The sequence below is a fragment of the Nomascus leucogenys genome, chromosome 20 (assembly GCF_006542625.1).
Source record: "Nomascus leucogenys isolate Asia chromosome 20, Asia_NLE_v1, whole genome shotgun sequence".
Lineage (NCBI taxonomy): Eukaryota > Metazoa > Chordata > Mammalia > Primates > Hylobatidae > Nomascus > Nomascus leucogenys.
Genome location: NC_044400.1, coordinates 77,062,462 through 77,076,327, shown reverse-complemented (window position 1 = coordinate 77,076,327; position 13,866 = coordinate 77,062,462). Strand labels below are relative to the sequence as shown.

Genomic DNA, 13,866 nt, shown 5'->3' with positions numbered 1-13,866 from the left:
GCTAAGGCTGTCTGTGTGAGTTTTGGACGTGTATATGGGGCATGCATCTATCAAAGGGGGTTGAGCATGTCCTAAGCAGGTGGGGAATTACATCCAGAGAATTCCACAGCTCTCTGTGAAAGGAACTTAGGCAACAGGCAGAGAACACCTGCAGGGAGCTTTAGTTGGATCTTAGAAGCAGAATGTGTTCTGCTCACCGAAGTGGGTGCGTGATGGTTCCATGCACTGGTCTTCAAAGAATAGAAAAGCTAGTGATCAAAATTCTAGAAAAGGCTTTGATTATAATTTTCATGTTCATTTTGCCTGCCTCCATCTCCCTCTACCTCTTTAACTTCTCTTTCTTCCTTTCACCCATCCATCCATCCATCCATCCATCCACTCATCCATTCTTTCATCCTTCCATCCACTTATCTATGCATCCATCTATCTATCCATCCATCTTTGCTTCATTATACAAAAGACTCATTGCAGCTTAGGATGAAAAATATATTTCAATGAAATAACAATAAAGTCAAAAGGTGGATAATAAACTCTCCCTGTAGCTCTCAGTTCAGAGAAGCAGCCATCACTTGGGCACTTAGAACTTGAACTAGCCATGGCTGGTGTGGCTGGGCAGGCCCAGCTCCCTTTGAGAGCCAGTGGCTTTGGTTCGTGAGATGTGAGGCTGGCTGGAAATACCAACCGTTGTGTTTCCTTCTAGGAGAGAGAACGGCTATTGCGCTCCAAAAGGCATCGAGGGAAAAGTCTGAAACCGCCCAAGGTAAGCCTGCGATGGTGCACCTGCCCTGCCTTTCCGCTGTGTCATGCATCTGCAGGGCAGATGGGTCGTGGAGTGGGGAGGTTTTACAGAGGGGTCCTGAAGCAGACACACACATCTCTGCATGCCTGATGATGAAAAGCCTGTCATCACTGTCTCTCAAAGCAACATAAATATGGCCGTGTCATGCGACCTAGTTATTGTAATTTATGCATGGAAAACTTCCTGATGAATTCTCCACTTAAGCCTCAGGGTATATTCACCCAAAATTACAAACATAAATACTTAAACCTTTTGAAGGATTTAAGGGACATTCAGGATTGGTTTATATCAGAGCATATCCTGTTCTGAAAAAAATCAGGAGCTTCGTGTTTTTTGGAATCATGCAGAACTGTAGTCTTTTTGGAAAATATAGGTCTGCTGCTATTTCCTAGTAACGGTGTCTGAAGGAGCTGGGCTTGTAAAATTCAAATGCCCACAGGGACCAATCTGGAAGGTAAAGAGCACACTGGAGCTGATACCAAAAAAAAAAAAAGTATAGTTTGCCTTTAAACCCGTAAACCTATTTTTGGCTTCCACAAAGACACAGGTCTCCTCTCCTCTTTTTTTTTGTGTTTTTTTTTTTGTTTTTGTTTTTGTTTTGTTTTTTTAGGCAGAGTCTCACTCTGTTGTCCAGGCCGGAGTGCAATGACACCATCTCAGCTCACTACAACCTCCACCACCCAGGTTTAAATGATTCTCCTTCCTCAGCCACCACGCCCGGCTAAATTTTGTATTTTTAGTAGCGGCAGGGTTTCACCATATTGGCTAGGCTGGTCTCCTCTCCTTTTTCTTGAACACAAGTGCCCCCTTTGGTTTATTTTTTGATTGAGATGTGGTTATAGAGAAATATTTCTCATCTATAAGGAAAACAGCTGTGCAAATGTGATAGTGAATGGCCAAAGACATGTGGTCTTCGTGTCAGGGTGACAACAGGGAATGGTGGGGACTGTGGCAAACTGGGCCCTGAATCCTGGTTGCTATAAGAAGGTGGACCGATGGCATCAGATAGTCCAGTTTTTCAAGATAAATGTAAATCCTTATCTGTTAGCTTCTTAGGGCTGCCTTAACAAAGTACCACAAAATCAGTGGCTTAGAGCCACAGAAAAAGGCCGGGCACAGTGGCTCATGCCTATAATTCCAGCACTTTGAGGGGCCAGGGTGGGTGGATCGCTTGAACCCAGGAGTTTGAGATCAGCCTGGGCAACACAGCAAGACCCTGTCTCTACAAAAAGTTTAAAAAATTAGCTGGATGTGGTGGCGCCTGAAGTCCCAGCTACTTTGGAGGCTGAAGCAGGAGGACTGCTTGAGCCCAGGAGGTCAAGGCTGTAGTGAGTCACGATTGTGCCACTGCACTCCAGCCTCAGTGACAGAGCAAGACCCTGTCTCAAAAAAAAAAAAAAAGAAAAGAAAAGGAACGGAAATGTATTATCTTTCAGTTCTAGAGACCAGAATGCTAAAATTAAGGTGTTGTGTCGATAGAGCCATGTTCCCTCACTCTAAAACCTATAGCAGACCCTTCCTTTCCTTTTCCTAGCTTAGAGTGGCTTCCCAGCAATCTTTGGTGTCCTTGGTTTGCAGCTTGTACTCCAATCTCTGCGTTCATTGTCAGTGACATCCTACCTGTGTATCTCTGTGGCTCCACGTATAAAGCCACCACTCATGCTGGATTAGGAGTCCACCCTACTCCAGTGAGACCTCATGATAATTTAACTACATCTGCAATGATCCTATTTCCAAATAAGTCACATTCTGAGGTACTGGGGTTAGGACCTCAACCTATCTTTTTGGGAGATACAGTTTAATCCATAACACCTTACTTTATGTGAAATGGAAGGATTTAAATGTTGGATTTTAATTGTCTGTAATTTTAAATGTCCGAATACAGGTTCAACATCCCTAATCCAAAATCTAAAAATCCGAAATCCAAAATGCTCCAAAATCTGAAACTTTCTAAGCACCAACATGAGGCCAGGGAAATTTCACACCCGGCCTCATGTGACAGGTTGCAGTAAAAACACGGTCAAACTTTGATTCATGCACAAAATTATTTAAAATATTATATACAATTCCCTTCAGGCTATGTATTATATATAAAGTATATGTGAAACAAATGAATTTCATGTTAGACTTGGGTCCCATCCCCAAGATACCTTATTCTGTTTATGCAAATATTCCAAAATCTGCAAAAACATCCAAAATTCCTTCTGGTTCCAAGCATTTCAGATAAGGGACACTCAGCCTGTAAAATATATTAGACCTGTGGGCCACATGAAATATATCTATGGGTGCAATTTGGCTCCCAGGCTGCCTCCTGGTGGCCTTTACTGCAGCGTTCAGGTAATGCCACTTAGAGTGGCCTGGCTCATTGATGATTTGCTAGGTCCTGGATTCTCGGATGAGTGGGTATTTATACAATCTCATTGAATTCTCACAGCCACCCCGTGTAGTTGGTATTATTTTTTCAAATTTACAGTTACAGAAGCCATATAGATATAAAATATAGCAAAAACTCAGAGAAAAATTAAATTGACAAGGCTGAGTTTCAAACTCAAGTCTGAGACTGCGAGGCCCAAGCTTTTCCCACCAAGCCAAGTGGAACACAGGGCAAATTTCTGCACGTTGACATTGGAAACTCAGAAATGGGAAGTGGTTTGAGTAGAACTTGTCTATTTTTATTTATTTGTTTGCTTATTTTATTACTTATTTATTTACTTATTTTTTTGAGATGGAGTTTTGCTCTTGTTGCCTAGGCTGGAGTGCAATGGCACGTTCTCGACTCATCATGACTTCTGCCTCCCAGGTTCAAGCGATTCTCCTGCCTCGGCCTTCCAAGTAGCTGTGATTACAGGCATGTGCCACCACGCCCAGCTAATTTTGTATTTTTAGTAGAGACGGGGTTTCTCCATGTTGGTCAGGCTAGTCTCAACTCCTGACCTCAGGTGATTTGCCCGCCTCAGCCTCCCAAAGTGCTGTGCTGACAGGTGTGAGCCACCGTGCCCGGCCTATATTTAAATATATACTTTTATAGAAGACATAGAACCACATTATAGAATATCTGGGAAATAAAAAGTGATCTATCACCACAGTGCCTCCCCGGCACATTGGTGTTGCTGTTTTAATTCATTTCCCCAGCTGGAACTGCGGTATACACATTTGCACCCTGGATTTTATTTAACATTAGACTGCAAGCCTTTGTCCTGTGATAGCTGTCATTGTAAATATAAATTTTTATGGCTACATAATCTGTTGAGGAGATGGAGCATAAACTGGTTTACTGTTCTGCGATTGTTGGGCACATTGCTTACAGCTCCTCAGCCCTATGAATAATGCTGCAATATCTGTGCTTCTGTTTACGCAGACAGCTCTTTCTGGCCCAGCTCTATTTTATTCCCTGTTGAACATGTCATTAAGTGACTATACCATTATTTAGCTACCCTTTCCCCTACGTTTGGACTTGCTGTTTCTGTAAATGTCGCCACAGCAACCAGCTTTTGTCTGGAAAGCTGTGTCCGTAATCAGAATCGTTTCCATGCATAGATTCCCAGAAGTTGAAATATGGCTCAGAGGGTGAGAAGGCTTTGACCAGAGAGCATCGTCCCCACCCCACCCCACTGCCTCATGGAAGAGTTGCACCATTCTGCACAGCTGCTGGGAGTGTGTGTAACAGCCATTTTCACCATGGGACATATGTTTAAAAGGCACAAATCTAAAGATTGTGCAGTTTGTCCCATTAACGGGATGTGCTGTGGCATTACACACCCCGTAGAGCCTCCATATGGGGTTTTGAAAAATCCATTGTTGAGCCAAGACTTTATTTTTAAAGTCTGTATCAGAATGCCTGGATTAAACAGAGGCTCCTTTCCCCGTTCCCCATCTTCCTGGCTTCTTTCCTTCTTTTCTTTCTTTCTTTCTTCTTTCTTTCTTTCTTTCTTTCTTTCTTTCTTTCTTTCTTTCTTTCTTTCTTTCTTTCTTTCTTTCTTCCCTCCCTCCCTCCCTCTCTTTCTTTCTTTCTCTTTCTTTCTTTCTTTCTTTCTTTCTTTCTTCTCCTTTCTTTCTTTCTTTCTTTCTTTCTCCTCTCTTTCTTTCTTTCTTTCTTTCTTTCTCTTCTCTCTCTTTCTCTTCTTTCTTTCTTTCTTTCTTTCTTTCTCTCTCTCTCTTTCTTTTCTCTCTCTTTCCTTCCTTCCTTCTTTCTTCTTTCTTTTTTTTTTTGGAGACAGACTTTTTGCTCTTGTTGCCCATGCTGGAGTGCAATGGCATGATCTCGGCTTGCTGCAACCTCTGCCTCCCGGGTTCAAGTGACCCTCCTGCCTCAGCCTCCCAAGTAGCTGAGATTACAGGCATGTGCCACCACGCCTGGCTAATTTTGTATTTTTAGTAGAGACGGTGAAACGTAGTTTCACCACGTTGGCCAGGCAGATCTCAAACTCTAGATCTCAAGTGATCCACCTGCCTCAGCCTCCCAAAGTGCTGGGATTACAGGCATGAGCAACCACAACCGGCCATTCTTCCTGATTTTTGAATGTGTTTATTGGAGGAGAAATTCACAAAGGGTTAGAATTGAATCGTGATTTGCTACATTGCCTGTACAACAGGCAAGGACAAGGGCTGTGTCTGTCCTGCCCACTGTGGCCTGTTCACTGCCTGGCACAGAGTAGGTGTTGACTAAATAGTCCCTAAATAGTTGTTGGCTAAATAAGCGAATTGCCTTTACTGGAAAAATGTACTTGTATGACACTGGATTGTCCCAGAAGAACGGTGATGTGTGGTCACTTTACTGAAGATAGTTCCGTGTCATTAGGAGGCCGAATTTGGGGATCTGTGTAGAAACTTTCCAGGTGGGTTTAGGGTCTTTTCTATTCACTGTTTCCTGGGCCCACCAGCATTTTTTCTTTTTCTCAAGATTCAGTGTAGACTTCCGTGTGGACCAAGTTTTCTCCCATGTTCCTACTTAATCCTGGCGTTGTGCAGGGCTGGATGGAATTGATACTTGGATCCTTCGGGACCGAGCAGGTTTTGTAATCCAGGGTTGCCTTTCAGGCCTAAGAAGCTTCTCTTTCTTCTCTACCACAGGCCACAGGCATTCCGTACATGTGGCTTTCTCTATCTGTGGGTTTCACATCCGTGGATTCAACCAACCTCTGATTGAAAACCTTCAGGAAATAAAAAATGGATGGTTGCATCTCTACTGAACATATACAGCCTTTTTTTCCTTTTCTTTTTGATTTGAGACGGAGTCTCACTCCGTTGACCAGGCTGGAGTGCAGTGGCATGCTCTTGGCTCACTGCAGCCTCCACCTCCCGGAATTTTTTTCCTTTTCATCATTCACTAAACAATACAGTCTAAAACTAGAGTCATGCATTCCTTAACAACAGGGACACATTCTGAGAAATGCGTCATTAGGCGACTTTGTCATGTAAACATCATGAAGTGTACTTGCACAAACCCAGATGGTCTAGCCTCCTACACACCTAGGCTATTCAGTCTAGTCTGTGGCTTCTAGGCTGCAAGCCTATGCCGCATGCTACTGTACTGAATACTGTAGGCAGTTGTAATCCAATGGTATTTGTGTATCTAAACATAGAAAATATACAGTAAAAATACAGTATTATGATCTTATGGGACCGTTGTTGTATACTGTTGGGGATTGAGATGCTGTTACGCTGCACGTGACCGGGTTTACAGGGCATCTGCATTGTATTAGGCACAATATTAGAAGTCATCTAGTTAAAGTGTACAAGAGGATGTGCGTAGGTTATGTGCAAGTACTACACCAATTTGTGTAAGGGGCTTGAGCAGCCGTGGATTTTAGTATTCGTGGGAGGTTCTAGAACCAGTCCCCCATGGATACCGCAGGATGACTAGACTGGTTTCTTTTTCCCCTGAAATGCCCTCACCGCTCTCTGTCCATCACACATGGAAGTGCTTTAACACTTCACCAAAGGCTTTGCTTGACAGAGTACTGTGGTGAATGCATTGAAAATTCCAGAACTTTCCAGAAATCTGACAGCCCCATCCCTGCTCTCCAGCTCCTGACTCTGTCAGAAGGACCCTAGCAAACCTCCCTGGACTCCCTGCAGGAGGGCGCCTCCAGTCCACTCCCACACCCCAGCTTACAGAAGATGTAGTCAGGGCAGAGCCTTGCAGAAGATGCAGTCAGGGCAAAGCAGAGGGTGTCCGCCTTTGTCTTCCCAGGGCGTTTGAGTCCCTGAGGGCCATGACTCTGTCTTACTGGGCCTGTCCAACAGTCCCCTTATGGGATCTCTTCCAGGGACAAGATTGGTGTCGATTATCTCATTTCCCGGGGAGCCTGCTGGTTCAGCATGGACTCAGGTTAGCCCCATGGGAGAGGTTGCGGGAGAAGGATCCTGAGTGCTTCCTTGGGCTGTGCCCTGGACACTGGGGTAGGGGGCTTGCTCAGGACCTGGGCCTCTGGCCATGTGGCAGTAAATTGTGTTGCAGGCTATTGGAACTTGCACAGAAGCTATATCATCATAGAGTTCTAAGCATATGCATAATGGCTAAAAATTAGTACAGTTTACTCACACACCTTGGTTGAAAGAAGGACCCATCATTTTGGATAAGGTTGGGAAATTGTAGCCCCAAGCAGTATGGGAGTCAGACCCTAGCTACTAGCTGGATGGGATTGACCAAGTCATCTAAACTCTCAGAACCTCAGTTTAATTCTTAAAATGAACATTATATCCATGGAATCTAAGGAAGCTTCTGGTTCTTTGCTTGGTGCATAGCAGGTGATCAGGAAGTCAGAGTGTCTCCTTCTTCCTTTACCTTATAGCTCAACAACTTTCCTTTGGAGGGCCTGTCAAATGCAGATTCCCAGGCCATGCCCACACCCTGCCTCCCCCACTAATTTATAATAGTGAGGTGGGATCTCAATGCCTTTTGCAGTAATCATCCTTTAAGGGAGGACTGGGGAGCTGCACTGGGAACCATCAAAGCACCCTCGGAAGGAGAGGCCCTTTCTTGGGCCAGTGCATCAGAGCTGTGTCCCCTCCTCCCCGAATGACCTTGGGTCTGCTGTTGCCAGTGGTTGGAGGATGCCTGAGGTCTGGCGGGCCATTTTTGTCAGTGACTTTTGCATCCATTCTGATGGGACCTATCAAAACACATAGGACGTATCTAAACTTGACCCCTAGCCCCACGCCCCTGAGGCCAATCCTGCTGCCTGGTAGAGGGAAGGACAGACACTGGCAGCTGGTTGTACAGTACCTTTGCCTGCCTAGGAAGCTCAAGCACTTTTTTTTTTTTTTTTTAGAGAGTTTCGCTCTGTCACCCAGGTTGGAGTGCAGTGGCGCGATCGACCTCATCTCACTGCAACCTCCGCCTCCTGGGTTCAACCAATTGTCATGCCTCAGCCTCCTGAGCAGCTGGGAGTGTGCCACCAGGCCTGGCTAATTTTTTTTTGTATTTTTAGTAGAGACAAGGTTTCACCATATTGGCCAGGCTGGTCTCAAACTCCTGACCTCAAGTGACCTGCCTGCCTCGGCCTCCCAAAGTCAAACATTTTTTCATCATGTGCATGCATTTTTCATTTGCAAGTTTTGCCAAAGCTACCCATTTTTTCCTTCGTGGTTGTTTGCAGTTGATCTTATTCCTAGGCTGCCTTCCCCACGGCTGTCACCAGTCTGTGAACTCGTGAGGGCTGGATGGTGCCCTGGGATCCAGCTACTCGAAGCTGCTGGCACAGTGCCCTGCACTCAGAGGGGCTAACAGTAGTGACTGCGTGAAACCAGTGTCTACTTCATGTCTGTCTACAGGGCTGGCGTCAGTTGTTGTGTAACTGTGGGCCCTTTGCTGGGAGGGGAGAGGGCTCGTTCCCTCCTGGCTCAGCAGTGTCCCTGTCACCTGGTCCCTCCTCCACAACAGCCATCAGGACTCATTTCACGCAGCTCTGATCAAAGGTAAAGAGGGCACAGGCAGCAGGACTTTGTGCCAGCCTCGCCGGCTGAGTGGCTGATGTAAATCAAAAAGTCTCTGAGGCAGGTCTCAATCGATTTAGAAGTTTATTTTGCTAAGGTTAAAAATGTACCCTGGAGACAGATCTGAGCCTTTCTCCAAAGATGATTTTGAGGGGTTCAACATTTAAAGGGGAAAAGCGGGCTGGAGGGGAAAGAGGGGGGGTGTGGTCACATGACTGAATCCACAGGTTGTGAGAGAAAAGGAGCAGGTAGGGGAATAGTCCAAATTATGTAATTGTCTTGTGCTCAGTAAATCAGCACTTTACATAAGATAAGGTGAACATGGAGCAGCTACCTGTAGAGATGCTTAACATTTTCTCTGCAGCTCTCTGCTTAGGAACAAAAGGAAAGGCAGCTTCTTGCATGACTCAGCTTTCAGCTTAAGTTTTTCTTTTTGGTGGAGTGAACTGGGGTTCAGAGTTTTTATGTTCCTTTCACAGCGGGCTCTGTGCCAGAAGCATGGGAGTCCCCTTTGAGCATTGCTCCATGTCCCACCTGCTGGGGGCCCTTTGGTAAAGGACTCAGGGAAGATGTGGGTCCTGGGGATAGGACACTGGGGTGATTATGAAGAGACAGGAGCTGTGTTCTGGACCACACCCAGGTGGCTCAGCAGACAAGCACACACAATGTCTGTGCCTGTCCTGGAGGCACCGCCAGAGGAGCTGCAGCTGGTGTGGGTGGAGCAGAGCTCGGGAGCCTGACCTGGCCACAGAGGCCGCCTGGGTACCTTGTCCAGGGTAGCAAACACCGTGGGGACATCTGGCTCCCATTTGCAGACTTGGGAAGGGACAGGTGCCATTACCTATGGTGGTTCTAGGTAATCTGTTCACACAGGGCAGGAAACTCCAGCGCCAGGAGTGAGCAGCGTGGTGAGTCCTGGTCTCCGGGAGGAGCTGCTGCAGAGGCTGGCTCTGTAGGCGCCTGGCCTCCTGCCTGGTTTCAGGAGGTGACTTCAGGCCCCGTGGGGAGGGGCTTGAAGCAAAGGTTCCAGATTGCAGCCCCACCCCTCCAGGCCCCTCTGTCTCAAGTCTGTACTGCCTGGGGCCAAACCCAGCTGTCTCAGGTCTGCACTGCCTGGCCGGGAGGTGCCTCATTAGGAAACGTGGCTTAAAGGGCAGTCAGCACTAAATTGAGTAGCACAATCCAGTCACACAATTCATCTGACGGATACTTCCAAAGGAATACAGCATCACGCATTGTCGAAGTTGAAACATACATGAACTTTGCTATGTACATTTCTTCTTTTATGAATTGTCCATTGCCCTTTAATATTGCTTTGGTATCTGTCAAAGTACAGACGTTTTACTTTTTTATGGTAAAGTCTGTCCATTTTTTCTCCAGCATGAGAGTTTTTGCTTTTGATATTATGTCTGGTGACGCTTCTCCGAGAGATGGAAGACTCTCAGAGACACCCCTTCTGGGCAGGTGAATCTTAAGACTTTGATCTAGTTAAAAAAAATCAGTTTTTCTATTAAATAATGGTTTGTTCTGGCCTACAAAAATGGTAGAACACTGACAAAATGATGGTAGAGAAGCCAATGAATTTGGCAAGTCTATGGTGCCTATGAGGTGGCCGGGGAACAGCAGAGAAATTTCTCAAACACATGAGGACAGAGGCAGCTCCTCAGTTTGGGTCCTGGGGGAGAATCTCTCATGGCGTTGCCATTGCTAGTGCTGCCCCGGGGGCCTTGTGATTGTCTGGGGACCCAGGGCCTGTGCCATGGTGTTGACAACAGGCTCTCGGCTCAGGGAGGACGGGATCTGGGAGGAAGGTCCCCAGAGAATAAACTGGTTCGGAAGCTGTCCTCTGTGACGAATGCACCCCAGCCCGCCCCTGGAAACCACTCCCTTCAGCCCGCGGTTGGCGTGGCCAGCATCTGGGCTCTGCCCTGGAGCTGGCTTCCCTTTTACTGAAGGTGCGTCTTCTGGCGCACTCCTGTTCTCCGGACTCTGCAGCAGACGGATCCACAGGAAGCCGTGGAGACCCTAGGGCGGGTGTGTTAGAGGAAAGGGGAGTGCGTGGGGAGAGAAGTGGTGCTTTTTCCTCGGACTGGAGGAAGCCCTGAAAATGGATGCCGACAAGGTGGCTTTTGCCTAAGCCCACGCACAGGGGCTGGCGTGTCTGCAGCATCGCGCCACCATGGAATATGTCCTCTTTGTGCTGTACTTCTCTTTCTTCCTGTGTCTCTGCGCCCTGGTGTGCCTGTACTTCTCTGGCTGCCAGGAGATGACCTATAAGCATGAAGGTAGGCAGCTGGTTTGGCATTTTGTTTTTTGAGTCTCTGTGGTGGTCCCTGGCTGTGACCAACCGATGCTCCTGCCTGTGACAGGCAGCTCTGTTGAAAATGAAAGGAAGATGAGAAGACAGGTAGCTGAGAGAGACTGGATCCGGTTGAGGGGCTATTTGTTTTGGGGGTACCTCCTCTTTTCCCCTCTGCTTCATTTGACCTGCTAAGGAAGAGCACCTCTGTATATTCAAAATGTAAATGGAGGAGACATGTTTACTCTTCATTCATTTTGCCAAAACTGAATTTTTTTTTTTTTTTTGAGACAGGATCTTGCTCTGTCACCCAGGCTGGAGTGCAGTGGCACAATCACAGCTCACTGCAGCCCCAACGTCCCAGGCTCAAGTAATCTTTCCACCTCAGCCTCCCAAGTAGCTGGGACTACAGGTGTCAACCACCATACTCAGCCAACTTTTTAAATAACTTTTTGTAGAGATGGATTCTCACTATGTGGCCAAGGTTGATCTTGAACTCCTGAGCTCAAGCGATCCTTCTGCCTCAGCCTCCCAAAGTGCTGGGATTACAGGCATGAGCCACTGTGCCCGGCCAAAACTAAATCTTAATCTGAATCTGGATTCATCTGTAGAAACGAGTCAACGAGGAGAGGCTTTGGTTGCAAGGAACATGGAAGGCTAGAGGAATTACCTTTTTATTCAGTAGATGGGCTCAGAATGAGCAAATGGTGGACGTTTTTGCTCCTAATGTATCTCTTGTGAGGAAAAACCTAGAGACTCTTAAAAGAGTGGAGACACAGAAAAATGAACAGTTTCTTTCATGTTTGCCAATTTTTTTAAAGCCCACTATGTGCCAATCATGAGAGGAAACAATATTTTCTAGGCGGTTCTCCCCTCATCCCTTGAGAAGCAGGTGGTGAATTATTTCCTGCATTTTTCGAAAATGCCGTGCAACACCAGTTGCATTGCCTTCAAGGAAGACAGCCACTGTGTTTTTCACTTTAAACATTAATATATCTTTTCTATTTTTTATTAATAAAGGCACAAATATATTGAGATATCAAGTACATGTAGGCTTCCTGCATAATATAATCACTCAACAAAACTTTTCTCTAAAGGAAACCAACTAACCCAGTGTTATAAAATGTTATAAAAAAAGTTAAGGCTGGGCATGGTGGCTCACGCCTGTAATCCCAGCACTTTGGGAGGCCGAGATAGACGGATCACTTGAGGTCAAGAGTTCAAGACCAGCCTGGCTAACATGGTGAAAGCTTGTCGCTACTTAAAAAAATATATATATACAAAAATTAGCCAGGTGTGGTGAAACGCACCTGTAATCCCAGCTACTCAGGAGGCTGAAGCAGAAGAATCGCTTGAACTTGGAAGACGGAAGTTGTAGTAAGTTGAGATTGCACCACTGCACTCCAGCCTGGGCGACAGAAGGAGATTCTGTCTCAACAAAAAAAAAAGTTAAAATGTTTTTTAAAAATATCCAGCATAAAAACCTGAGGGGTTGGGTCCCAGACAACTCCTTGCTGCTATGGGAACTCTGTGTGCCGTGCCTGGCTGTGGATTCCTCTGCATTGCTGCAGGATTCAAATTGAACTGCCCTTTTGTGTTTGGTTTCTGCCCTAAGAGCTCCTTCCTCTTTCCCTCAGAGCAGCATAGTTCTGTGGAGTCTTGGTCTCTGGGGCCATATGATATGATATTGTCGGGGGCTCCACTGGGTCTGGAGTTAGGCTGTTTGCGAAGCCTGCTCTACTTTAAACACAGGCGGCAAGCAACATGAGTAGCTAATGCCCTATATTAGGGCTTGGGAGTTGAGTCCTTAACTAGCAGTCCTGTAGGGTCTTTGGCAGCATTGGTAGTTAATGCCCTGTATTAGGGCTTGAGAGTTAGTCTTTAACTGGTAGTCCTGCAGGGCCTTCACAATGGATCGTCTTAGGTAATTGAGCATTGAGTCGTTGCCCCCAGGAGGGTCCCTGACACTGACATGGATGGTCACAGCCCAGCAGTGTGTCCTAAATGTTTGGAAAGTGTGTAACTTGATGATGCTTCCTGGACTACAGCAACAAACAGACTCGTCCCCAGAGGCCTTGCAATTAGCAGTGTTTACAAGAAATAAGGTCAGCTCAGTGGCTGCTCAGAAAAATGTGGAACCTGGAGCTCAGAGGGGGTGACCTGTGTGTGCAGAAGAGCTTGAGTGCTGCAGATGCATCACTCCTGTGGGTGCCATTGTCACCATGGGATGTCACTACCACTGCTCTCTAGAGCTCATTGGAAGAGTCCATGATGCCTGAAGTCAGGTGGGGTCCTCATCTGGAGGGGAGATTTGAGTAGATGATTGTCTCCAGCCTCTGCAAGGAGAGAAATGACATTGAAGTTGATGGTGCCCATAGTCCTCACGTACTTGCCAGTGAGACTCATCTGGGGCATGTAACCACATGGTGCCCAACTGATGCCAGCTGTGTGAATGAATGGAAAGGGTGTCATGTGCAAAACAAAATCTGTTTGTGGATAGACAAACTAGTGTGGCTTTGAGTTCATTAACACTAGGATACAGTCGGAAACAAAAGGGCCAACCCCCTGCCTTCATGGAGCTTCCATTTCAGGGGGTGGGGGGAAGACCATCAGTAAACACAACAGCTTGCCAGATCTTACGTCAGTGGGGAGACGTGCTATGGAAAGGAATAAAGAAGGAGGCCCCAGAGGCTGGGGTGGGGATGAAGCAGGAGGGACCTGGGTATGGTGGCCAGGAAGCCTTTTCTCATATGGTTGCATTTGTGCAGAGACCTAAGGGAATCTAGGGAAGGAGCCATGTGGATTCTGGGGAAGAGCGTCTTGGAGCACA

General features: G+C 46.5%; 1 protein-coding gene across 3 annotated transcripts in view; it reads left to right on the top strand.

Moving 5' to 3' along the window:
* Window positions 1–13,866, top strand: part of JAKMIP1 (janus kinase and microtubule interacting protein 1) — a 178,349-nt gene that overhangs the window by 121,762 nt on the left and 42,721 nt on the right. For all 3 annotated transcript variants that reach the window (XM_030801077.1, XM_030801078.1, XM_030801079.1), the window contains exon 8: window positions 701–760. In XM_030801077.1, coding sequence (XP_030656937.1) covers window positions 701–760 — 60 coding nt within the window. The remainder of the gene's footprint in view (window positions 1–700; window positions 761–13,866) is intronic.